Below are 25,782 nucleotides of genomic sequence, written 5' to 3' on the forward strand. Positions count from 1 at the left end.
CGCCAGAGTATGATGAAGGGTAGACGATCAAAATGGAAGATGTTGCGAGGGAGGATGAGTCCTGGTCGTTGTGCAGTGAGACATCCGACGCCTGATTTAGCAAATCGGAGAATGATGCATCTTCATCAACAGACGCGTGGAAATTTGCGAGTGAACCGAGGGATGATCCACTCGAGGTACTTCGAGGCAAGGCATCCGTTGCTAGGAAAGTCACAGAGCTCTGGAGAGTGTGGCGACTCAACACAACGGACCATGCCGCGCTACAAAGACGCCACACTGCTATGTTTTCGGCGATGGCGCGACATTCGATATCCCCAATGTCGAAGCCTGAAATATCGAAACCTGTGACCTTTTGGCATAGGGTGTTATCTTCGTCGTTGTCGATCGTTAAGAGCCCCTTGAGGTTCCGAAATGACATGTTGTTGATGAAATAGGGCCACGAAGAATCCCTGAGCGACTTATCGAAAGTGGATGATTTGAAGGGGTCGGAAAATAGTTCGAAGGCAGACGGAGGGAATCAACTGGCAACGGAGCTGCAAGTTGTGTGTCAAGTGTTACGAGAACTTGAAAAGTAGACGCCAAAAAGACGCAGGACTACGGCAAACATGACATAGGATCGAGAACTAAAATCACATATGACTGCTCAAGGCTGTAGATAATTTCGGAAACCCAAGGCCAAGCCCGTCTCCCGTGGTCTAAGATCAGTCCGGGGTTTAGAGGTCAGCGAGGGCCAGGAAGAGACACCGGGCAGGTAGAAAATGAGAGAGATAGGTGGGAAACGTAATTCCGTTGTGAAAGAGACTCTTGAATGAGCTAGGACGGGTTCGGCGTTGAGTGATGTGCTCGATGCCACCGCTAGTTGAGCCAAACCCCGAAACCCGAGTCCGGGGCCCGGCTACGCGACATTGATTCCCAATATCCATCAGCATCGACGAAGAATGCCTCAATGATGCACTCAGTCAACCATAGAGTTAGATAATACCAAAGGGATCAGCGGAATACCGTAAGTTGACTGCTTTTTTGGAGAGTGTCATTTACCTTGTGATCTAGCGGTTATTCCCATTTCGAACTTGACTAATACCTGATTACATTGACTCAAGGTTTTGGGACAGAGCTAAACCTCTATTATTACTTCAGCGCCAGTACTTGCTTACCCATCGCCAACTCATTATTCTGAGGACCAAAAGAATCGAAATTCCTCCTGCCAGCATTGCTCTCATCTCAGCTCCGGCACCATGGGCAGCATCATCGAGGTGTCGGATCTCAATAGCTTCGGCAACAAACAGAGACAACCAAGTATCACCAACGAGAAGAAAGCTAATGGATTGTTCCAGAGAGACATATTTTTTCCGTCTCTTATCCAGGCTTGTGCGCGTATGGAGCCTTTGCGAGTTTGTATCGTCTCTAGCACGACAACGCTCGATTTCAGGACTCTCTGGGCCCAGGTAGCGACAAATGCTGAAAGATTCCGGGAACATGGTGTCTTGAAAGGCTCGAGGATTATCATCGTGTCGCAGTCTTCCCCGGCTGCGATTGTCGCCCTGCTTGCCGTTCTCAGCGCGGGAGCCATTGGCGTACCGTTGAGCTCATCGTTGCCCGTGTCTCGCATCCAATCAATCGCCCAACTAGGAGGAATCACGCATCTGATTGACCTCACGGAACCTTCCAAGCAGATCAGCCTACCCGGTGTTACTCGACTCATACTTGATTTATGCGTGCAGGGAACAGCATCACAACATGTACCCGATTTGTTTCCAGAACAGGATGCGAAGTCACCAGCCGTAGTAATTTACACCTCTGGCAGCACTGGAGAGCCCAAGGGCGTTGTTCACTCCCATGCAAGTCTCAGCACAATGGCTTTCGCAGTTGGTAACGCCCTACGACTGGGTCCAGCCGAACGCAATCTTCTATTTCCATCTTTTGGTTGGGCCGTGAACCTGATCGACACCTTCTCAACTCTCGTATCTGGTGGCTGCCTTTGCATACCGACAGATTTAGAAAAGTCTCAAGGGCTGGAGGATACCATCACTCGCTTTGCTGCCACGCGAACAACCTTACCATCTTCGGTGCTGGGAATAATGGATGCAACCGCCGTCCCAAGCCTGACTGGCCTCGTGCTGGCTGGAGAACCAATGCGACCAGACCTGGTAGATTCTTGGAGTTCTCGCCTGGAAATTTACTGGAACTACGGCTCTTCGGAAACCCTCATGGTTCTGGTTGGGAGTGTCAACGAAGGCGACATCATGAACTCCGGTCATGCCCTCCAGTGTTGCCGTTGCTACCTTATTGATGATGGTGGTTTTCCAGTTCTCCCTGGAAAAGCTGGTGAACTTGTTGTCGAAAGTTATACCAACTTCATGGGATATCTCCGGGAAGGCAAAGTCCATCCCAGCGAGCGTAGCTCAGGATGTTGTCCAGTCGTGCGTTCTGGAGACCTCTTTTTGCAAGATATTCGGAATTCAACTTTCACCCACCAGGGACGTCTCGACTGTCAACTAAAAATTTCTGGCCAAAGATTTGAGCCGCAGGAGGTGGAGAACAAGCTTCTATCGGCTCTGGAGAATGTCAAGGAGCTGGCCGTGACGGTCGCCATCTTGAAAGAGAATTCTAGCAGGCCTGCTCTCGTGGTGCTCGTCGTTCTCGAGCAATCTTCTGTTACTAAAAAGGCTTCTCTCACCCTTTCGGAGTCTTCATTTACAAATCTTGTGCAGACCCTTCCATCCTACATGATTCCAGTCGGGGGCCTATCTGTCGGCAAGCTCCCCAGGCTTCCCAACGGCAAGCTCGATCGCAGAAGCCTTGTTTCTCTAGCAGAACAGAAAACGTTGGCTGAACTGATCGACTTGCGACCTACTACAGGGAGTCAGCTACAAGAATATGACGTTGCAGTAGCAGACAAGATCGCTCTTGTATGGGCCAATGTCTTGGGCTTGGAGGTCGCGGCCATCGATCCTACCTCCAGCTTCCTTCTCCTAGGCGGCAACTCTCTCTCCGCACTTCGAGTCTGCAAAGAACTTCGCGCGGCTGGTATCATGTCGTCAATCTCCGACTTTTTTCTCCACCCGACTTTGAAGGCAATTGTACAATTAGTTGCCCAGCGAAGGACGCCTCAATCAGACAAAGTTCGTCGACCGCCGCAGGGAAACCAGTCTGTCGCCAACGTAAATGCCGATGAACTTCTTTTGATGGCGGCAGAGCAGTGCGGAGTTAGCGAGAAGCTGATTGAGGAGGTGTTTCCGTGCACACCGATGCAGGCGGCACTGATGACGCTCAGTGAAGTCCAAGACGGTGCGTACATTGCGGAGCATGCTTTTCGTCTCCCGAGAACCTGGGCGAAGACGGACTTTCTTCGAGCCTGGAATGTTGTCCTCCGTAATACACCGATGTTGAGAAGCCGCATCGTGCGCCATCTGAACGGAAGACTGTATAACGTCACGATGCTGTTTGATGAAGGTTGCGCACTGCCATCAGAGTCTTTTTCTCAGCGACCTCCAATGGCATGCGGATCTCAGCTATTTCAGCACTGTATTCATGACGCTCGAGGAGATGAAGCTGGCTCAATCTGGCGTTGGCGGATTCATCATTCCGTATATGATCGATGGTCAACCCATCTGATCCTCGAGATGACCCAGAAAGCATACAGGGACCAACGGATACCTTCACCGACACCATTCTCGACATTTTCATATGCCGTGGTAAATGAACAGTTGTCCGAAGGGGCGAAAGAATTCTGGAAATCCAGGCTGGAATCCTTCACTGGGAGTGTCTTTCCGCAACTGCCTCTCGATCGGTTCATCTGCCGGGCATCAAGCTGCGTCACTGTCGAGTGCAACATTCAGCATCGATCTTCCGCCGTAACTCAAGCAACATACATTCAAGCCACTCTTGCTTTGGTAATATCCAAAGTGCACGGAGAGTCAGACGTGGTCTTTGGCATGACTGTCCATGGACGGGGAATGTCCAGCGATCTGGATGTGGAGACAATAGTCGGCCCGACCATCACAAGTGTTCCGATGCGTATTCATGTGGATTCCCAACTGCAGGTTCTTAGATTCCTAGAGCTTGTACAGGCCCAAGTCGCCCTGACGTCGGATCACGAACATTACTCTCTGCAAAACATCAAATCGCTTGGGCCAGGATCTGCGTCTGCCGCATCGTTCACGACACTTCTCATTATACAGCCGGATTTCGAGTCTCGCTTTAGCCGTGACACTGAAGTTATTGTCGAGATCGAAAATGGTTCTTCTGATTCCTACGTGGACTACCCACTTGTCGTTGAGTGCTTCCCACGCTCAGGGGGCGTCACAGTGAAGATGCTGTACGATCCAGCCGTTCTTACCAGATGGGACGTTGAAATGATGGCAAAGCAGTTCGAGCAATTGCTGCTCCAGATCGAGTCCAGCTTAGATCCAGCAACGGTGGTTTCAGACTTGAAACCCCTGACACATCAACAAGCTGCAGACATCCTCAAGTTCAGCTGTGGCGATCTGACTGAGCATCAAGAATGTCTCCAAGAGCGAATCTTCGCCAAAGCAAGAGAATGGGAGACGAACGACGCTGTTCAAGGATGGGATGCCAGATACACCTATTCTGAGCTGCAAAGCACTGTGAAGCTGCTCACTCCGCGTGTCACATCTCATCTCGGAGGCAAGACTGATGGAAAAATCATCCCCATCTGTTACGAGAAGTCGGCGGCTGCCGTGGTCGCGATGCTGACCACGCTATCAGCGGGCTACGGCTTTCTCATGATCGATTCCGGCCTTCCCACCCATCGTATCAAGTACATGCTTGAGGTCATCGGGGCAAATTGTGTTGTCTGCTCGAACGCTACCCAAGAGCTCGTTCTGGACATCGGAGCACGACCAATCAACTTTGAGGGCATGTTCCATGACAAGAGTTCCCAGGCGGTGTGCTCCTCAGACGGCGCGATGTGTTCTCCGGAGTCGCCCGCGTACTGCATATTCACCTCGGGCTCAACCGGATCTCCCAAGGGAGTGGTCCTGTTACATAAACAAGTCACAAGCGGCCTCGAAGCCCAATGCAGTGTTGGGCTCTATCCTCGCGGTGCGCGTCTTCTCCAGTTTTCCAGCTACAGCTTCGACACGTCCATAGCTGACATCTTCGCGACGTTGTTGAGCGGCGGCTGCGTGTGCATCCCAAGAGATGAGAGCAAGCTGCTGCAGCTTGCCAAGAACATCAACGAGTTCTCCGCCAACGTGATTGACCTGACGCCGTCGGTAGCAAGAATGATTCAGCCAGCCGATGTACCAAAACTGGAGGTTCTCCGCCTGGGAGGCGAATCAATGCACCAGCATCACATTGAAACATGGGCGAAGCGTTGCAACCTGCAGAACACGTACGGCCCGACCGAGTGCTGCGTCCAGTGCACATTTGTCGACCATATTGACAACTCTACGTCTTCTTCGGTCATTGGGAAAGGCATTGGATGTCACACGTGGGTTGTTGATCCGCAGACTCACGACCATCTGATGCCGTTGGGGGCCGTTGGCGAGCTCGCTATTCAAGGCCCCGCCGTTGCTAGTGGATACATCAACAACTATACGAAGTCCAAGCATTCCTTTCTCCCCAAAGCGCCTTGGCTCGCGACCTACAACGTCGAGTGTGCTTTTCCCACATACCTCACAGGAGACCTGGTCAAGTTCAACGAACAGGGCAACCTGATCTTCGTCGGAAGGTGTGATAACCAGATAAAGATCCGAGGACAGCGCGTCGAACTGGAAGAGATTGAGAATATTCTCCAGCAACATGCCCTCACGAAACAGGCTATAGTATCTTACCCAGCTAAGGGGCCACTCGCATCGCAACTCGTGGCCATTCTTGAACCATCACACATGCGCCCTTCCAAGTCGTCTTCGCCTCCGGGTCCAGCCATTGACTTGCAACAATTACACAAACGGACCGAGGAGTGGATGAAAGAGAGCGCTCAGCAGGCCGCTAACTTCCTGCCTCATCACATGGTGCCCTCGGTATACCTCCTGGCAGACCGGGTGCTGCTCTCAGCATCGGGTAAGCTCGACCGACGATCTATACAGCAATGGCTTGAACAGATTTCCGCCGACAGACTTGAGTCTCTGCAAACTTATTGCAGGGCCAGCGGCTCTTGTGGACCCTCAAAGTCGCCATTATACGAAATTCCCCAATCCGTCATGTTGCCCATCATTGAGCAGATCCGCTACCTTCTTTCATGGAGGTCGGGAGATGAAAATGTCCAATTTTCCACCCGGCACACGTTTTCCCAGATTGGTCTCGACTCAATCACAATCGTCCCTCTACTAAAATGGGTGAATAAGACGAATGAAGTGTGCATGGATATGCAGACGCTCCTGAGACTCGAAACCACCTATGACCTTGCGTGCTACCTCCACCAAGGTAGGAATGCGCAAGAACGAGGCGATAGCGTCGATAGCGATGGAAAGTTCCAAGACATCATTACGAAAGGTGTCAACAGACTCTGTAAGAGCGACCCGGAACAGCGGCCTCAACGAGTCCTCATAACAGGAGGCACCAGCCTCTCCGGTCTCACCATCCTCCTTCGCGTCTTAGAACAGTACTCGTCACTTCATGTGACAGTAATGATGCGGTGCGATGATGTTGCAACCGGGAAACAACGTCTCGTCGAGAAGGCCCAGCTTCTGGGCTCATGGAAGCCTATTTTCAGCGGCAGGATCGAAATATGGCCAGGAGATCTCACTCAAGATTGCCTAGGCCTTTCCCAGTCACATTGGGATCAGCTTGGAGGGCATGGAGACCCTTCCAAACACTTTGACGGCATTATACACAATGCGGCGGCAGTGGATTGGTTCGGAGGGTTCCAGGCCCTACGGAAGGTCAACGTAGACGCCGCGCTTGATCTGGTTGAACGCGCGAAGAACTCTCCGGCCACCAGACGTATTGTGTATATATCCGGAGGCCCGCAGTGGGATCCTGAGGAGTTGGCTGAAACCACCATATCGGAGAGGGGTGTGCTGGAAGACGTGTTAGCGCAGTCGAACGCATACGGACAGACGAAGTTGATCACCGGCGCCATCATTCAGCGCGCGGCGGCTAGCAACCCGCGTCTGGCGGCAAAGTTCGCCGTCGTCCGTCCGGCGCTCATCATCGGCTCCTCGGTAGACGGGGTGCCTAACCTCGATGACTTTGTCTGGCGTGTGGTAATGGGCTGCCACACCATCCGCGCATTCCCGGAGGAACCCATGGAGAACTGGGTTTACCTCTGCGGCGCTGACAGGTTTGCTGACATTGTTATCGACAAGTTGAATTCCTCAACCAGAGGCGAGGTATGCGAGACGAGGGTTGAGAACGGCCTTTCTGTCGGTAGGTTCTGGGAAGTTGTCAACCAGGTATTATCAGATACTGTCCTAGAGCCCCTCGATTACGGCGCGTGGCTCAGGCGGCTGAAGAAAGATATGAATGCCTCGACTCATGATGCAAGCTTGACGGAGAGCCATCCGTGCCAGCCGATTATGCACATTCTCGAGTCCACTTCGGAGATTCTCGGAGCAGCAACACCCAGATTTGATAACCAGGAGCGGCGTTCGAGGATGGAGGACGAGACTGCGTGGGTGTTGCAGAAAAACGTCCAATACCTGGCTGACATTGGGTGCTTTTCAGACGCAGCAGTGTCTTGGTCTGCGAAAGCTTTCACGCGTAGCAAGGTTCGAACAAGACTGACAAGGAGCTTGCCTAAATCAAAGTAGATAAATCGAGTTTAGAATAGAGTCTTCATAGTGAAAGTTGAGAATGAATGGCCAAAACGTCATTGTGTTTCAAGCCAGCCATCGTCCTTTCACAAGAATTCTGCTAAGAAAGAGAAAGGGAGCTTGCGCAATTTTGATAATATCTTCATTTTGAATGTGACTTGACCACCTCAATCAGAACTAATCTCACCCCACCTGCAGCCATCGTCATCGTACCTGACTGTATAACTTTTAGACGGTCGCAATTTAGTCAATACTTCATCAAGGTTTCATCAAAGTACGGAAACGCCCTCAAAAAGCCGAGTTGTGGAGCTCGTTGGCTGGCTATTGTTGTGAATAATGATGATTATATTGATAGACTACTGTTGTATTCTACCCTTGTGTAATGTAGCTATGCAAATCCCCTTCTCTAATGGCACCTGGGTTCCGGCACTTTGATGAGCTGCTTTCCGCTAGATTGTCATGGTCTAGAATTATAGCTGAACCTTGATCCGAGCACACCGTCGGGAAAAACATGATCCACATGACTATACTCGAAATTTGATACACAGTCGGTCGCCCCCACGAAATAGTATCTAGATGCCTAAATCGCGTTGTTCATAGCCAGAACATTAATTGTATTGCCCAGACCTCAGACTATGTGATTCTCTGCTCACCCGTCCTTACTAGTTGATTTGGGCTTCTCGTCGCCCTTCACGCTCTTCCACTCCAACGTGAAGGATCCCAGCGCCGACAGCGATGCCGTGACAGCGCCGACAATAAATACCCATCTGATCGCCTCGTTATACTTTAAAAGCACGGTAGGTAGGTCTGCTGCCGGTAAGATGTCGCGCAAAGCCGTTGCGCCGGTGTTCACAATAATTTGCGGATCCAGGTCCTTGACGGCGTCGGTGAGCCCCTCGATGAGCTTGCGGTTGAGCACGTTCTGGCCGACAGAGACGAAGATGGCGCCCCCGAGCTGCTGGCAGAAGAAGACGAGTGACACCGCCATCGGTATATGTTTCCGCTGGAGCACCGTCTGCACGGCAATGGGACCATGTTGGAGCCCCAGACCGATACCGAAGCCGAGAATGATCTGGAATCCGATCCAGCTCCCGATACCCGTGTTGACTTTGAACGTCGAAAGAAGCCCCGCGCCGATGGGCATCAGAACGGAAGAGAGCATGGTAAAAGGCGTGTAGTAGCCCAGGCGGCCCACAAGCTGACCGGACAAAGTGCTCGCGACCACGAGGGATATGACGAACGGGAGCGTGGCAACGCCAGAGTCCACGGCGCTCTTGCCCTTGATGACCTGGAACCAGATGGGGAGATAGTAGATAAGAAGAAGCATAGTCGAGGCGAGGCAGAACATGTACCACATGGCCGAGACCACGGTGCGGTTCTTGATGACCTCCAACTGGATGGTTGCATTCTCCTGTCTCAGAACCTCTACCACGATAAAGACGACCAGGCAGACGGCGAACATGACGAGCAGGAGAATAACGCGCCAGCTGTTCCAGTCGTACGTGATTCCTCCCCATTGGAGCGCCAGAAGCAGACAGATCAGCGAAGGGAAGAGAAACAGCTCACCGAGGAGATCCAGTTTTTGTAGCTGCTGGCGGACCGTCAGGCCCGGAACTGCCACTGGGGACGGCTTCAGCGCGAAGAAGATGACAACCATGGCCGCGCCCCCAATGGGGAGGTTGATGAAGAAGCACCACCGCCAAGTGACCCTACTCGTGAACGCGCCGCCGAGGAGCGGGCCGACCACCGAAGACGTGCCCAGGACGGCACTGAAGAAGCCGTTATACAGCGGCCTCTTCGCCAGGGGCACGGCCCCCATCATGAGGACGATGGCGCCAGACAAGATCCCTGCGCTACCCATGCCGGCGATGGCGCGCCCGATGATGAAGACGAGTGAGCTAGGCGCCGCCCCGCAGATGGCGGAGCCGATCTCGAAGATGCCGAAGAGCGCGAGAAAGACGTACTTGGCCGGGTAGAAGGTGTAGACCTTACCCCAGAGGAGCTGGAAGCAGCAAGTTGTGACCATGAAGGCGCTGCCATACCAGCCGATATCTTGGATGCTGTGAAACTCGTCCGTCATCCGGGGGATGGCTGTTGCAATAATGGTTCGGTCCTTGGGAGTTGAGAGTTCGAGTTAGTTGCCTCTGCGGGTGTTCACACGGTTGAAAGGGGTTGGCTGAATCGAGAATTTGAAGGGGGAGGGACTGTAACCTCACCAGAGACATGAGGAAGATGGCGCTCAGGATGCAAGCCATGATGACCGCAACCTGCGCGGACCCGGGATATTCTGGCTCCTCTGAGGGAGCAGCCGACGAGTGCCGTTCCAATACGTTGTCGTCGGCTTCGTCCTTCTCATTATTGTCTAAAGGTTGAGAGGACGAGGCGAGTTCAGCCTGTTTGGTTGGCTGTGAATCGGCAGGGTTTGCCACGGGCGGCTTGATCTCCTTGGACGCCTCCATTTCCCGATCGTTTTGGACTTTATGGGGCTCTACTGTGTGGGAAAGATATGCTTTGTGGATGTTTGACTGGTTTCCTGGTTGCTGAATTGGTCCTCTCTACTGCCAGAGTCGGTTTTGATGTAATATGCCAAGATGCCAAAATGACTACCGATCACCACCGCAAGGGGGAATGTCTAAAAATCCGAGAATGGTAATTCGGCCTATTAACGGACAAAATGCAGGACTAGTGCCGATTGCTTGTTTGGCTACACATTCCTAACTGCATTAAAGACTACCAATTGCATTGAGGCGCGTCGTACGGGACTCGGGACTCGGGCTTCGGGTCTGGGGGGGGGAGACAGGGGTGACGGACGGCGGCCCAACGATCCTGAACAACAAATTTCCTAGTCTGCCCCTTCATCTGTAGGTTCGCGATTGAAGACGATAATGACACGAGTTGCCTGGAGGGGATGGAACGAGGACCGAATGCCTCACGTATTTGGGCAAATCAACCAAGTGGTTACACAATTGCTATTAGGTAGACACTGATTGGTGACTTTGAGAAAACACACGGATAACACGGCTTGAGATGTGGGCAGATACAGTAACCGAAACGGGCTATAACTGATAAGAGAGCAAAGCCATCACTTTTCATACCAATCTAACACACCGTGAGCTACCTGCAAAGCAATTGCGACAGACTGTCTCACTCGCCCCCATTCACCTTCCAGACCCGGACTCTCATCTATCGCGCGTCACCGTTCACGAGGCGAGAAAGCCCAATCACAGCCCCTGTCAGCGGGAACAGGGATCTCGCCAGATGCAGCAGGCTCCACCTCCTAAGCAAACCCTTGGCATCGTCTATGCCGGCGATCACACCCGCTGATTGGCTCTTGAAGTGGAGATCGAAGAGCGTGTTGTTGGTCGGGACCATGAACACCCATGTAAACGGGATCATGGCCACCGTCAGGGTCCCCGCGAGCGCGTACACGGCCCACGGGCGCCCGGTACCCCGAGTCATCGCCCCGGCAGACGCGTAGAGAGTCAATGTCGCGAGGGAGAGGCCCGGCAGCACAAGGTGGCCGTAGTGGTAGAGGCGAACAAATTGATGGAAGAGTTGGGAGGATGTGTCTGTCGTGTCGAGAAAAACAGGTACGGCCATCAAAGAGAGGCCCATCATGGCACCTAGAGAATCAATAAACGGGGGAAAGACGGTGTTGTAAGTTGAGGGGGTATTTTACCGGAAAGAAACGCGCCGGTGAGCACGGCTACGGCGTTGATGGACATGAGTTGTTTGGTCATGAGGTCTTTGGTCTGTCTCAAGACTAACGGTGTTGATGTAAGACTGAAGCATTTCGTCGAGGGACTTGACTCGGTCCGATTGCGTGAAGACATAGCCATCTTATAATTCGTTCTCGTATTGCATTTTACAGCCTGTTCGACCCAAGCCCGAGCGGGAGTTTGTGTATCGGAACACGGACATTCGCAGCGTGAGCTGTGTACTAGGCTGCCTCTCCAAATATTCGTAAGTAGCTAGCACGAGGAACACTCAAGGAGCCTACTCCACTCACAACAAACACAAAAATTCTCTCATTTCTCATTGCTAGTTGTGGAGTGTATGAAGAAGACAGAGTTGACAGAAGACAAAGATATTCTTCTCAAGCCACCAGAAATTATGCCCGGAATCAGTGGATGTTAATAAAAGGCTTAATCAGAATTGCACAACGTAAAAGAGTTCGTTCAGTGTTTCTTCAAAAGCCAGACCAGAGGTTCCTTCGCCAGTCCAACTTGCACCAGTGTATTATCAAATCTACCTAATTGTAATATTCCCGAAGCCAGTCCTTGAGAGCACCCAGTGTAGGATACTCCAGGAATAGACTGCTGTTGACCGCGATGTCGAGGTCTCCACGGAATCTCTCCGCAATGACTAGACTCATGAGGCTGTCCACGCCAACGTCCCCGAGCCTCGTGTTGTCGCTCAAGTCCGCAACATCAATACCGGTCTGACTAGCAATGATGAGCGTGGCTTTGACTGCGATGCTATCAGGGTCTTCGGGAGCGGGCGACATCTTCTCCGGGCTTCGATCCGTTTCTGTCGCGGGAGTCTCACTTCTTTCTGGCTCACTTCCAAGAGCGGAAGCAATGCTCGAAGGCCCGGACGGTGAGTCGATCGATGAGATCAAAGCGGAGACTGGGTTTTTCGTTCCATCAGAGAAGGCCTGATTGTTGCGGAAAGTAGTTGATGATACCGGGCGAGGGGCATCTCGCTTCGGCGAAGAGACCTTCGGTGGGATTTGCGATGAGGCAAACAATTTTGCGGCGTTAGAGTCCGGTGGGGAAAAGAATCGGTCGAGAAGAATCCTTGGGTACCGACGAAATTGGATTCCCCCAACCATTCCGACGATCTCCCTGCCTCTCATAATGTACACGTCACCGCGGAAGACTCCCGTGTCCTCCCGAGACGGAATCATCTTGACGTACGACCGATACAGCACCCCGGGTTCGAGCCGCTTCGCCAGGATCATAGACTGCCAACCGGGCGTGACGCAGAAATTGCCCGCCGTATCGTGGGCGTCGGTCACGTTCATGACAAATCCTGCGAGGTGAGCCACGCTGTCAATGAAGTACGGCGGCACTGTCCAGATGCCGCCCTTCTCTGTGGTGAGCTGCACGTCTGCGAAGGCCTCGAACTCATGCATGACGACCGAGCGCATGCCGCGGTACTTGTCCGCGTAGTTAACGAGGCTCGAGGCGAAGAGGCTGTAGGCCATTTTACTGGAAAATTGCGTGGCTTGGCCCCTCCGCGCCATGTCTTGTAGGGTCTCGATGCGGCTTTCGACGAGGTGCGTGATAGGAACCCATGACCTAAGATATTCGTCGGCGTCGCCGGAGAGAACGGTGGCTGTGGCAAAGGGCTCGGGTTCGGCTGCGCCGTTGATGTTCGTGTTGTGCCACTGCATGTTGATGCCGTTGGCGATGTTGCTGGTGCTGGCAGTGACGCGGATGAGCTGTGGCCGTGAGGTATCAGTTTGCACAACGAGACCCTTGACGACTTTCAGGTTGGCGACGTTGAGATGTTCGTATTTGACGGGAGTTCCTAGTTTCTTCGTCATGTACTCGCTGAGTGTGTAAGCAATGTCCGCGTGTATGGACTGGTTCATTAGGTGTTAGTACAGGAGACCCAAGAGGGGTGGCATAGATTGAAGATATCACTAACCGAGGTGACGACGCCGCAACCGTTCATGTTGTGGCCGTGAGCTGCAGAGAAGAATTCCGCGGACATGAGATCCGACTGCATCGTTACGATGCCGGAGGTGCCATGAAACTCCTCGTGAATGATGGCCTGAACAAGTGAGGTTCGGAAAGACGATACTGGCAGCAGCGCAGCCTTGGTTTGCTTCGGGTTCTCGTAGAACGTGTTGCCTTTGACAAGAGCCCAGTCGCCGTTGTACTGAATCCAGTGATTTTTGTTGTTCCAGCTGTACGTGGGCAAGTCCAACAACCTCAATTCAATTTCAAATGGACGATGGAACTCATTCCAGTCAACATCCAGACCTGCAGAATGCAAGGTAGCAAGACTGTCGGCAAGGGTAGTCCAATTGTCTTCTCCGCGGCGAAGTGAAGGAAGAGCAACGCAGTTTGGACCCAAAGTCGCCTTCAAGAAGCTGGCGTTTACCGGGTGTGGGCCCATCTCGATCCAGAACACGTCCTTGTCGATGATACCAATTTCTAGAGCCTTGTTGACGGCACCGAGAAAGTCGCAGGTCTCTCTCGTTGCCTTCCGTAAATAAGTACTGTCCACGGTCTTGCCGTCGCAGATAACTTCGGCGAGTAGTGGCGAAATGATAGGGATTCTAGGTTCACGGAAGATGATGCCCTCTCGGGCAAAGGCCTCAAAGTCTTGCAGAATGGGGTCAGTCTGCGCAGAGTGGAAAGCGAATGGCACATCGATCGTGGCACAATGATGGCTCCTACGTATAAGAGCAGCTCTCACAGCTTCCAGATCTTGCCAGGTACCGCTGAGAACCGTTGACTTGGGACCGTTGATGCAGGCAACCTCATAAGGGAGGTCTCCTGCAGCTGTTTTGACTTCGTCCACGGACGCTCGAACAGCTAGCATGCCGTGGCTCGCGGCTGTGCACTTTTCTTGTAGCATCTCTGCCCGTTTGCCCACGAGGCAGATAGTGTCGCTTGCCGAGAGAACGCCCGCAACGCATAGAGCCGCGTACTCACCCAAGCTGTGACCAAGGACAACGTCCGGCTTGACGCCGAGAGACTCCCAGTACCTGGCCAGCGCAATCTCCATGCAAGTGAGGGCGATATGCGTGATGACCGCGTCGTGGTCGTGATCCTTATCATGGCTGCCGTCAATTGCCGGGATGAAGGACAGGAAGCCAAGCCGCCTAGCGAGGGCGTCGAGCGTGAGGATCTGTGAGCGGAAGACGGGCGAGTGGTGGAACAGCTGCAGATTTGAGGATTTGAAAGACGCGCCCTGGCCGGTGAAGGTGAAGGCTACGGATGGTACGAGCGTCCTCGAGATTGGACGGTGGGCGTCGAGCTGCTTCAGGCTCGAGTACAGCTGTGTCCGAAGTCCGTCAACTTCCGCGACGTGGAACGCGAACCTGTAGGTATAATGTTGACGGCGGGCAGTGGTGGTGTAAGCTAGATCTGATAGATGAACCGCGGGGTGACTCTCGAGGTACGATAGCAGGCGCTCGATATTGCCTTTCAATGAACTTTTGCTCTTCGCCGAGACGACGACGGTATGGGATGGTCGAGGATCGGCCCCCGTTGCTGCTCGGCTGGGGCCATCTTCCAGCAGAAGTGATGTGTTGCCGCCGGCTGCGCTGAAGCTATTCACCATCGCGAGGCGCTTGTGGTGTGGCTTTCGAGGCCACGAGGTGGCCTCGAAGGGAATGCGTATGTTTCGCTGGTCCATGTGCGTGGGGAGCTTGGGGTTGAGAGCCGTCTTGATGCCTACATGAGGCGGTATCATTTCTCGCTCGAACATGAGCAGCACTTTCAGCAAAGCCGTAGCTCCTGCAACAGCTTCGCCATGACCCACGTTGGACTTCACAGCTCCGATATGAAGTGGCTGCTTCGTGCTTCGACGCTTCAAGAGGGGTGCGAAGACGTCGGTGACGGACGTGAGTTCTTGAATGTCGCCAGCTTGCGTGCCAGTACCATGCGCCTCAATGTAGCTTACGTCGAAAGGGTCAACACCGGCTCTCTCAAGCACTTTTTGGTAAAGATATGCTTGCGAGCCTGCGTGGGGATGCGTGATAGACACGGCATCGGCAGAGTGATTCGTTGCAGCTGCCAAGATGACTCCTAGGATATTGTCGTTATCTTTCTCGGCATCTTCCAGTCGCTTCATCACGAACGAGACAACTCCATCAGCACGACAGTAGCCGTCTGCATCAATGTCCCAAGTTTTGCAAGCATTCGGCGTCTTTGTGAGAAAATGCCCATTGCTGAGGCCGGCGAATGCGTCCGAGTTGGTGAGTATGTTCATGCCTCCAGCGACAACGGTGTCAACTTCGCCGTTCCAAAGAGAAGTGCAAGCGGCCTAGATAATGGTCAACGGCTGAGAAAAAAAAAACAGTGAAGGGCGGAACTGCGTACTGACCTGAATAGTGGCCAGACTCGATGAACAGGCCGTGTCGCAGCTAAAGCTCGGCCCCGAGAACTTGAAGAAGTAATTGATGCGGCCAGGACCAAAGGCGCGGCAGCCACCCGGTATGAAGTACGTGCCAATCTCCTGAGCTGTGTTGACCTCTCGGTAATCATCACTGGCCTGACCGTACCATGTTCCAACGCGAGTCTTGTGGGACGAGAGGGTACGGCCAACAACAAAGCCAGCCCTCTCTAGGGCTTCGAAGGCCGTCACGAGAGCCAAGCGCTGCATTGGGTCCGTTTGTTCCACTTCTCGGGGAGACATATTGAAAAAGCCGGCGTCGAACAAACCTGGGGCATCGACAAAGCAGCCAAACTGTGTGTGGCTGGCGTTCATGTTCTTACGCTCGGGGTCGTAGTGCAATTCTACGTCGAAGCGGTCCTGCGGTATCACGCGATGCACATCGAGCCCCTCTTCTAGGATATTCCATAACGTATCGGGGTCAACTGCGCCCCCTGGCAGCCTGCAGGCCATGCCGACGATGGCAATCTTGGAATCTCGGGGCGACCGAGGCTTCTGCCCTTGAGACGATGATCCCACGTCAATGATGCTTGTTAGTAGATCCACGACGTTCACAGCTGCTTTTGTCTCTCTACTGTCCAAGGCTGTCTGGAGATCCTGGATGGGCAATGAATTGCCAAAGGCCATTAGTTCAATTCCTTGAGACTGGCTCGTGCCAACATTCGCAGAAACATAGTCAACAATCTTGTCCCAAACAATCTGACGAGTAAGTATCTCAAAGATGATCTGTTGGAAAAGCTGGCTGGCGCTTCCTCCAAGAAAGGGAGTGCCATTGCTGGGTGCCAGAACAGAGAACCGCGAGAAGAGCTCCTGTTCTAGCACCAGAGAGCCAACGACTTGATCAGCATCTTGTTCAGTGTATACGTGAGGTGCGTGGCAAAGGCCCCCATATACTGGCAACGGGATTGATTTCCGATTTCTGAAGAATGATGAGGTACGGAAGAGCTCCTTGAGACGCGATGGAGGTCCGCTGATAGTGACTGACGTCCTGCTTTTTGCGCTGATGAAGATCTTGGCTGCTTCGGGAGTTTGCTGTGAATTATTAGTCTGAACTCTGATTCTCGGCTTTCTTCTTGAGGGACAGAATGGATCAGGGTTTACGGTACCTGTCGAGAATGGATACTTTTCAGCTCTTGCTGGACTTCGTCAGTCGTAGCACCATGAACGACATATGCCCATGAGTCGAAAATTCCCTCCTCGTCCAGAGGCTCCAAGGTCTGGGAAACTTGAGCCACAAAGCAACCTAAGCGAAAGGCGATAGATATAACTTGGGCTCCTATAGAAGGGAGGACTTCCAATGATGGCGCAAGTGAGACTGTGGCGGCGACGAGAAGACCGAGTCCTAGGCCCGCCAGGAGGGTGTTGTCCAAGTCGGAGAGGTTGAACTGGCCCGACTTAGTCTCGCAGTAGCTACGTTCTTGTAATTAATCGGATAGCCCATCAAATTTGCAGAATTTCTCAAAGGACTAACCGGATAAATGATCCTATCTGTATGATACATAGGAGGACGCCGTCAATGGAGCCGGACAACACACCGCGACGTAGTTTACGATCCGCTAGCAGGCTCTGAACCGACTCAAAGTAAGGAACAAGCCGTCTCAGGTCAAGAGGAAGCTTTTCAACCTCATCACGAACGGCGGCAGTTGCTTCCTCCAGGAAGCGGGAAAGGTGAGGATGTCTTTTGTCTTTGCTGTCTAGGTACAATCGCCGCAGCGTCTGCGATTCCGCTGGAGGAAACTCGTTACTGAAGAAAATAAGACGAGAGGGGTTTTCCATTTTGGATAACGTTTGTAATAGAATGAAAACAGGCTGAGAATCCAGGGAGTAGTATTGTAGCTTTGGGCGCCACCGTATTGGAGTAGGCCTGGTTTTGAGGAGGTCCTTTGATGAATAAATCTAAATCTGAGTGCCAATCGGTCTCCTTTCGGCTTGAACCTGCAGTACTGCTCTGTATTCAATGTAGATAGATCCATATGCATGATACTTGTCTCAGCATGAAAAGAATATGCTATACTCTGATAGATGGCTCACGGGGTTCACTCGCCTCTGTTCGGGTGGCAAGGAGCATCCGATTGTTTCGCACCCGAATTCCGGTGGCCCCGGAGGCCGAACCAAGGCGATGCCTAAACCCGATAATGCTTCTGAATGCAATACCATGGCACAGGACTCTGGACAGCAACCGTCTTATCTTTACCTTTTCAAGCGCATTCCTTATGACCTTATCGTGAGTGCTAAACTTGAGGGAAGAGGGGTAAATGGATCCGGTTTCTTGTAATAGGTGACTTCATCCCTTTCCACTCATGATGTTCCCGTGCGAGCCCAAAATCCATATTTCTCATGATCTAAGCACCCTGCGTGTAGAATTTGTGCAACATGGGCCAAGGGGGCTACAGGCAAATCAACAAAGCGCTCAATGTGTCTGTCTTTGAGAGTTATCTTGAGACACAGCAGACGCAACTACCAAAACTCCAAGACATCCAACAGCTGAGCCCCAGGGTGATCCGAATACTCGGGCAAAATCCCGGCAAGGTACGCTAAGAACAGAACCCACATCGGACTCTTGTATATAGATGAGTTTATGAACAATCACCGATTCTCATGGCTGCTTGTAGTTTACGCTTCAGGGAACAAACACCTACATCGTCGGCACCGGAAAGAAGAGGCTGCTCATCGACACCGGCCAAGGAATGCGCGAGTGGGCGAACATGGTCGAAACCACCCTTGGCAAGCATGGCATAGGCTTTTCGCACATAATGCTGACGCACTGGCACGGTGACCACACTGGCGGCGTGCCAGATCTCCTTCAAATGTTTCCAGACCTCTCGGATCGTGTGTTCAAGCACAGTCCCTCCGAAGGACAGAGGCCAATCGCGGACGGGGAGACGTTTAGCGTCGAGGGTGCCACCCTACGGGCTGTTCACGGAGGAGGCCACTCGCACGATCACGTCTGCTTCGTGCTCGAGGAGGAAAACGCCATGTTTACAGGCGACAACGCCCTCGGCCACGGGACCAGCGCTGTGGAGCACCTCGGCCTCTACATGCAGACCCTTGAGAAGATGAAGATGCAGGGATGTGCGGTGGGATATCCCGCCCACGGCGATGTTATCGCCAATCTGACGGCAAAGATTACTCAAGAGCTTGCATCCAAGACACGTCGCGAAGAGAGATGTCTCGGCGTTATGAGTAAGCTGAAGAGCGAGAGAGGAGGAATGGGGAGGATGGCCAGCGTCACGGTAAAGGAACTTGTCCTCGCTATGCATGGCAGTGAGGTGGATGATGTGATGAGAGAAAAGGCGTTGGAGCCGTTTGTGGACGAGGTTTTGAGGAAGTTAGCCGAGGATAGAAAAGTCGCTTTCCACTCACGGGATGGCGTCAGGCGCTGGTTTCTGCTTTCGTAAAACGCCGCTCAATTTACAAGCAATATTTACTTACAGGCAAAAGAGAAGATCATCTGATTTCTATGTTATGTGCCCGATGATTCATCAATGACTACATGTAGCAAGCGTTTCGAACGCGCGCGGTTGCCCGAAACAATTTGGTCACGACGTCGATGTATTTCTTGAGCCGCTGGATCGGTTCTTGATAGAATTGTTAGACATTTCATCTGGAACTAACAAGAAACCTAATGGCCGACATTGATGCTTGTATAACTGAATGCACCGATAGGAAAGGCTTCAATTTAGTCGATTCTAAAAACGAACTCTGTGTACCTACTGATATCAAGCCGCGCCGCCATCGATCTCGATAACCTTGCCGTTGACCCATTCTGACTCTTCAGAAGCAAGAAACCCGACGACCTTTGCAATGTCGTCTGGATAACCGCAGCGTTTGAGTGGTGACACATTAGCAACAATCTGATTGATCAATGGGTCAGTCCTCGTTTCTTCTGATGTCGCGACTGCCTTTGTAAACAAGAACAAGAGCTTTCTTACGTTCAAGATTTCTTCCTTAGTAAGGTTCTCCGCGTTCGGCAGGTAATCCTTGGCCGTCTCGTGGAACATGTTCGTTACAGTCCCGCCGGGAGCGATGGCGTTGATCGTGATCTTCTTCTTGCCACAGTCCTTAGAAAGAACACGCACGGCGGCGTTGATAGCGGCTTTGGACGCCGAGTACACCGCATGCCGGGGCACCGAGAAGGAGACCGCCGTGTTGGAGCTCATGAGGATGATACGTCCGCCTTCAGAAACATGCTTGTAGGCCTGCTGTGCAACGAAAAACTGGCCTCGCGTGTTGATATTGAAGACTCGGTCAAACTCCTCCTATTATACGTGCTTCATGTTAGAAAAGCAACCGATTCCCTTGAGAATGTACACGTGAGGAGGATATTATCGGTTTGAAAAACTTGCCTCAGTAACCTCGTCAAGATGGCCGAATGAAACTACGCCCGAGTTCGAGCAGACAATGTTCAGTTTGCCAAAGTGCGCAGCAGCCTCTTCAAATAGGCGAACCGTCTGGGACACTTTGCTCACGTCGGCTTGAATGGCAATGGCATCAGATCCGAGACTCTTAATTTCCTGCACCACCTTGTTGGCCGACTCTGCTGACTTTGCGTAGTTGATGACGACCTTAGCACCAGACCGTGCCAGCTGAAGAGCTATAGCTGCGCCAATACCACGACCGGAACCGGTGACGAGCGCAACCTTGCCATCCAGGCGGTAAGGCGAAACAGGAGGCGAAATGGAACCCATGATTTTGGTTGATGGTGATATTAGCGGTGGAGTGGGCAGTTAGTTTAATAGAGATAAAGTGTGAATGGGAATGATCGCACTCCTGGTACCATGGAATTTTATGTTCAGTAACCGCGCAGATTCTAGTCGGGGTGCAAGAAATGTCGGAATCGACCAGAAGACCGGTAGACCGGGACTGGCTTCGTTCGGGTCTGCGGTGGAAACATCGAATCATTCGGCGGAACCCCGAAGCAGCAAAATCAGGTACCATTGACACTGGACGGGTTTTACACAGCCCAGTTTGAACGATAGAAATTGATCAAACATAAATTCGGCATTGGGGTTCATGATCGTTGTCGAACTCTCTAGAGTTTATGGGAACCTGTGTTGCCAAAGCACATGCGCAGGTTGATTATCTCGACAACGAAAAGTCAGATACAGGAAAGGCTACAACCTATTATCGTCTAGCTGTAACAACAACATCGAGGTGAATAAAGATAACCGTCATCTGTATTCAAAGACGTGAGTAGCAACGAGGCTTGCACCGAAATACATTTAGCAAGGTAGCAGAAGCAGAAAGCAGATCTTGGCGATCATGCGGCCGAGTTCAGGTGAAGGAAGGCATGGCTAGGCAAGGTTAAGGCTTTTGCAACATGTGTTCAACTTAGATTCGGGAAAAGTACAATGAATCTAGCGCGAGTGGCGCCAAGTGGGTTACAACTTGGAATGAAGGCGATGCTACGGAGTGTAAGGCACATCAAGCTAGGCTTCAGATGCTCTGGAGGCGGTTACCCAACGGAATCATTTACTTTCGAGGGCCAACCCCATTAGTTCAACAGAAACTCGGAACGCCAAAGCATGTTGGCTGCTTGTAGTATTCTTGCCCACTATCTTATACAAATATTTTTTCATAGTCATCTTCCGACCATCGAATAGTAGGTTCGATGCCGGCAAATTTCCATGAGTCATCTATCTTGCGATAGAACACGGTGGCAATCCCGTGGGCGTGGCCCTTGAGCGCAACACTAGTAAGGTCCTCGTCCTCGTACTTTTGATGGGCCACGCGCATCTGATGGTAACCCACCATCTCGTCAACGCTTTTCTTGGACCATTTTTTTGCCCCGCCGACAAAGTGCTGCGTCCGGATTTGCTTGTTTCCCAGGAAATGCGGGTTCGACACCATCTGGATGAAATCGGCCGCTGGTATAGCCTCCCAAATCTTATTAAATATGGAGCGGTAATCAATCTGAGATGAATATTGGCATCGGAATCTTCTTCTAAAATATCGGATAGTTTGATGCTTACGTATAATGTCGGTGCGATGCACTTTGCAAGCCGGTCCCAGTCCTTGGTATCGTAGCTCTCAGCCCACTCGAAAAGAGCGGCTTCACACCCGGAAACATCTTTGAGCAATGGTTGAGTTAGTTCAGGCCGCACAAGGAAAGGCGTTTACGTTTCAATAGGGCAAAACTGACCTTGAAAAGTGATGTCCATAATAAGGAAGAAGCTAAAAGAATTGTACAATTGCACTTCGAGCCACTACGTGCAGCACCTAGCATATGGTCTTGGAAACTTACCAGTTGCGTGCACAAGGGGGGTTAAATGGGCTGCAGTCATATCGCTAGCCTTTCTGAAAATATTTCAGTACGCAAACCCAACGATAGCGTATCTTCGCGGTCACTGTGCTGTCAATCCCGAGAACTCATGGATGATCGGACTTCGGGCTAAATGGCTTTGGTTATTGTCGGCTCATCACTGGTGTCTATTTCTACCACAGTAATCAGCACGAGATCCCACCCGACAAGCTCTGCAACACATCACACTACCGTCTCTTCATATCGAAATTACACGCTACTCTACATCGGCGAATATAGCAGATCAACATCGAACGCGCCAAAATGATGGACACAGCGTCTTCGCAGGCGGCTACTATCGAAAAGTTCATTGATGGATGGAAACGGTGGAACGCTACTGATATGCTGGCCGTCTTTGCCGATGATTTTACTCAAGTAACGCTCCCCTTTGGCTTGGGGGTTCCAGAGAGGAAACGGGACGCCGTGGAACGTGCCCTCCCGGCTTTAGTGGGTATTGTCAGCAATTACAAGGTTTGTGTGGTCTGCAACCTTTGCCATCGCCGGGGGTCCAGCTCAACTGATCCCGGTTGACCGATTCAGAACTAACTCAACCTCGGGATTTAGTTGACTGTACACGAAGTGTTGCATGATGCGGCCAAAAATAAGGCAGCAGTATATGCGGTCTCCACTGGGGAGTCTCCTTTTGGTCCATGGGAAATGGAATATGCCGCGTTTCTGCACTTCAGCAAGGCCGGGGACAAGATTGTTCGGCTGGAGGAGATGCTAGACTCAGCTTTCACAAAAGACTTTGCTCCAAAGTTTCAGAAGTATCTGCAAGATCGGCAAGCAGAGTGTCGGGCTTAATCTCACTCTATGAGCTAGAGACCGTGCCGTCAGCATCAGCGCATTTAATACAAAGCTGTGGAATGCAAAAGCTTCAATTGAGCATCACATCCATTATCTCATATGAAGACATCTAATGCCCATCATCTCAACATCCGAAAATGAGCCGCCGCGTGAGTGTGTGTATATGAGAGACTTGGATTCAACACGCCTTGTTTCTCGGGTCTCGGGAGAGGCGGTCAAATTGGACATGGTGAGCGTGCCCGACCAGCTTTGAGGGTGCGAATATATGACCTCAATTGATGTCACGTAGTAAAAATGATATTAATTACTGGAATCAAGTTGCGAGTACTCATGATCGCTTACCACGACCATTGAACAATGTCCCCGCGCAACGATATGGCCGAAATCCCAGTCATCGATTCTGAATATGTTGAACCAGCGCGCGTGCCGGTCGTGGATTATCAATCACTTGCCTCTCCCGACAACGCGAAACGACGAGTGGCCGTCCAGCAACTCGACGCAGCCTTCCGGGAATACGGTTTCGTCTATCTTTCTAACCATGGGATACCAAAGGAAAGGGTCGAGCAGGCATTTGAATGGGTATGACCAGAAATCTCACTATGGTCAAGTGAGTGCCGTACCAGTACCTACTGACATCATGACAGTCACGGCGATTCTTTGAGCTGGACGCGAGAGTGAAAGAATTGATCGCCCATCCTCCCAGTGGCGAGATTGACGACAACCGCGGCTGGGCCAAGACCGGGCTCGGTCACACCGTCCAAATGGTCTTCGACCCCGACGAAGCGGACGCCTTTCGCCAGAGCAACCCCGACTGCAAGGAAACACTGGAGCTTGGAAACCCCTTTTCAGCTACGGTTCCTCCCAACAAGTGGCTTCCCGAGAACGTCTTGCCGGGCTTTCGAGCCTTTGCCGAGTCGTGGTGGACAGACTGCGAAGGGCTTGCTCACGACCTCTTTCGATTCCTGGGTGAGGCCCTGCAGATTGACGACCGCGACTACTTCAGTCGCATTCACTCGGAAAATGATTGTCACATGACCTGGAATTTTTATCCCTCGACTCCCCTGCAGAAGCCCGGCTTGGAAAATGCCAAGCGACTCAACGCGCATACCGATTTTGGGACGCTCACCATCGTCTTTCAGGATGCGGTTGGCGGACTCGAGGTGCACGACGGGCACATTTTCCGACCCATCCCGCCTGTATCCGGCGCTATGGTCGTGAACGTCGGAGATATGCTCGAGCAATTGTCTAATGGGAGGTGGAAGAGCGCATTGCACCGCGTAGTCGCTCCGAAACAGCACCAGACACCGGGCAGTGAGGGTCCCCGGGGCGAAAAGAGCGTGAAAGTGATAGACAGGTATTCACTAGTCTACTTTGGCGTGCCCAATCCGGATGAGGTGATTGGAATAGTCCGGGGCTGTGAGGTGCCGGGGACTTGGAAGCCGATCATGGATGGAGAATGGGGCAAGCTTTCGGCCAGAGAATGGATTCAGAAACGACTCGCTGTTGAGTACTGAGACTAGCAGCTGTCCGCTTGTGTGGTAATTGCATGAACTATCGCAAAGAAATGTGTGCAACATAAAAGGCCTTGTTTTCATTCGTTTTCCTTGGGGGCAATAAGTAAAACAAATCGCTCAATACTCCCCTATCCTGCTGCCAATTTTTCTGTTGCGCTTATTAGTCATTATCACTCTCCTTGAATTACTACTGTACTCCATATTGCATTGGAAGATGGCTGCCGTTTCAAATTATACAATGTTCGTCATGGACCCTTCCTTGCGATAGTACCAACTAAATGTCCCAACTATAGCCCCGAGTCCCTGAGTCTCGCTGGAAAGAACGCTATTGTGACCGGATCTTCTAGAGGCATCGGCAAGCAAGTTGTTCTCGAACTAGCCTCCCGCGGCGCAAATGTCGCCATCTGCTTCGTCTCGGATCTCAGTAGGCCGGCCGCAGATAAACTCGCAGTAGAGATCAGGTCCAAGGGCGTTTCGGCAACCTGTGTTCAGGAGGATCTCGCCCTGAATGGCTCGGGCCAGCGTTTGGTGGAGAAAGCGCTAGCGGGGCTGAAAGCCGACACCATCCACATCTTGGTCAATAACGCAGCTCTTGATCCGGACTCACCAACCCCGGTGCTCCAAAGTCCGGGGCATCTTTTTGATAGGTCCGTGAATAGTCTTGTTATATGGAGTATGCGTACGGCCGATGCTGAATTATACCCATGTCTTTCTGCAGGTGTATGCAAGTCAACGCCAAAGCCCCCTTGGAGCTTGTCTCTGCCATGGTGCCCAACCTGCCACATGCCGGGGGTCGTATTATCAGCATGTGGGTATTCCAACGCGCCATTGACTGTAGTGGAACTCACCGTGAGTGAACGGTTCTCGCTAATTCTCGGATTCGGGGTTCAATAGCTCTTCGGTGCTCGCGCGCCGACCGGATGTGCCCTTCGCAGCCTGGGCTTCATCCAAGGCCGCTCTCGAATGTTTGTCGCGATTCTGGGCCCAAGAACTAGCCACTCCCCACGGACTGACCAGCAATGTCATCGCTATTGGCCCAACTATGACCGACTATCATGCCCAAGACCCGCCTGAAGTGCTCGAGGAGCTCTCTCAATTGCCCAGCGCCGCGAAACGTCTCGGAACGATTGACGACGTTGCACAGATTGTTGCTTTTCTAGCAAGCGACGCAAGTCGATGGATCAACGGGGATGTAATTCAGGGTAACGGGGGCATGCAGTTTAGCTAGTCAGGTGCGCAGCAATTTTGAGTTCCGGATCTGTCTTGCGCAAGATTCCGTCCCCAGAACCTGGATCCAAAGCTG

The 25,782-nt window shown here is 52.1% G+C and overlaps 9 protein-coding genes across 9 annotated transcripts; 4 read left to right on the top strand and 5 right to left on the bottom strand.

Annotated features, from left to right (window-relative positions):
- Nucleotides 1-1,235: 1,235 nt before the first annotated feature.
- CABS01_11795 (HC-toxin synthetase) lies at nucleotides 1,236-7,672 on the top strand (the record flags this gene model as incomplete). The annotated part of the gene is made up of 3 exons (XM_060545149.1): nucleotides 1,236-6,027; nucleotides 6,391-7,579; nucleotides 7,633-7,672. The coding sequence occupies 3 exons, from the start codon at nucleotides 1,236-1,238 to the stop codon at nucleotides 7,670-7,672; spliced, it is 6,021 nt and encodes a 2,006-aa protein (XP_060397266.1).
- A 698-nt stretch (nucleotides 7,673-8,370) lies between these two features.
- Nucleotides 8,371-10,180, bottom strand: CABS01_11796 (major facilitator superfamily transporter; the record flags this gene model as incomplete). Its single annotated transcript, XM_060545150.1, has 2 exons — nucleotides 8,371-9,834; nucleotides 9,938-10,180. The coding sequence occupies 2 exons, from the start codon at nucleotides 10,178-10,180 to the stop codon at nucleotides 8,371-8,373; spliced, it is 1,707 nt and encodes a 568-aa protein (XP_060397267.1).
- A 724-nt stretch (nucleotides 10,181-10,904) lies between these two features.
- On the bottom strand, nucleotides 10,905-11,461 carry CABS01_11797 (uncharacterized protein; the record flags this gene model as incomplete). The annotated part of the gene is made up of 2 exons (XM_060545151.1): nucleotides 10,905-11,290; nucleotides 11,401-11,461. 2 exons carry the CDS (start codon nucleotides 11,459-11,461, stop codon nucleotides 10,905-10,907), a joined length of 447 nt encoding a protein of 148 aa, XP_060397268.1.
- Nucleotides 11,462-11,973: 512 nt separating this feature from the next.
- CABS01_11798 (beta-ketoacyl synthase domain-containing protein) lies at nucleotides 11,974-17,633 on the bottom strand (the record flags this gene model as incomplete). The annotated part of the gene is made up of 5 exons (XM_060545152.1): nucleotides 11,974-13,311; nucleotides 13,377-15,728; nucleotides 15,789-16,889; nucleotides 16,964-17,267; nucleotides 17,329-17,633. 5 exons carry the CDS (start codon nucleotides 17,631-17,633, stop codon nucleotides 11,974-11,976), a joined length of 5,400 nt encoding a protein of 1,799 aa, XP_060397269.1.
- Nucleotides 17,634-18,230: 597 nt separating this feature from the next.
- CABS01_11799 (metallo-beta-lactamase superfamily protein) lies at nucleotides 18,231-19,255 on the top strand (the record flags this gene model as incomplete). Its single annotated transcript, XM_060545153.1, has 2 exons — nucleotides 18,231-18,386; nucleotides 18,470-19,255. The coding sequence occupies 2 exons, from the start codon at nucleotides 18,231-18,233 to the stop codon at nucleotides 19,253-19,255; spliced, it is 942 nt and encodes a 313-aa protein (XP_060397270.1).
- Nucleotides 19,256-19,576: 321 nt separating this feature from the next.
- CABS01_11800 (tetrahydroxynaphthalene reductase-1) lies at nucleotides 19,577-20,545 on the bottom strand (the record flags this gene model as incomplete). Its single annotated transcript, XM_060545154.1, has 3 exons — nucleotides 19,577-19,711; nucleotides 19,790-20,116; nucleotides 20,213-20,545. The coding sequence occupies 3 exons, from the start codon at nucleotides 20,543-20,545 to the stop codon at nucleotides 19,577-19,579; spliced, it is 795 nt and encodes a 264-aa protein (XP_060397271.1).
- An 871-nt stretch (nucleotides 20,546-21,416) lies between these two features.
- On the bottom strand, nucleotides 21,417-22,018 carry CABS01_11801 (scytalone dehydratase; the record flags this gene model as incomplete). Its single annotated transcript, XM_060545155.1, has 3 exons — nucleotides 21,417-21,770; nucleotides 21,830-21,927; nucleotides 22,000-22,018. 3 exons carry the CDS (start codon nucleotides 22,016-22,018, stop codon nucleotides 21,417-21,419), a joined length of 471 nt encoding a protein of 156 aa, XP_060397272.1.
- A 404-nt stretch (nucleotides 22,019-22,422) lies between these two features.
- On the top strand, nucleotides 22,423-22,962 carry CABS01_11802 (uncharacterized protein; the record flags this gene model as incomplete). The annotated part of the gene is made up of 2 exons (XM_060545156.1): nucleotides 22,423-22,629; nucleotides 22,723-22,962. 2 exons carry the CDS (start codon nucleotides 22,423-22,425, stop codon nucleotides 22,960-22,962), a joined length of 447 nt encoding a protein of 148 aa, XP_060397273.1.
- A 360-nt stretch (nucleotides 22,963-23,322) lies between these two features.
- On the top strand, nucleotides 23,323-25,707 carry CABS01_11803 (uncharacterized protein; the record flags this gene model as incomplete). Its single annotated transcript, XM_060545157.1, has 5 exons — nucleotides 23,323-23,544; nucleotides 23,610-24,472; nucleotides 24,773-25,126; nucleotides 25,198-25,287; nucleotides 25,374-25,707. 5 exons carry the CDS (start codon nucleotides 23,323-23,325, stop codon nucleotides 25,705-25,707), a joined length of 1,863 nt encoding a protein of 620 aa, XP_060397274.1.
- Nucleotides 25,708-25,782: the final 75 nt, after the last annotated feature.

Source organism: Colletotrichum abscissum (genome assembly GCF_030869225.1).
Source record: "Colletotrichum abscissum strain IMI 504890 chromosome Unknown Scaffold_33.1, whole genome shotgun sequence".
In the NCBI taxonomy this organism is placed as follows: Eukaryota; Fungi; Ascomycota; class Sordariomycetes; order Glomerellales; family Glomerellaceae; genus Colletotrichum; species Colletotrichum abscissum.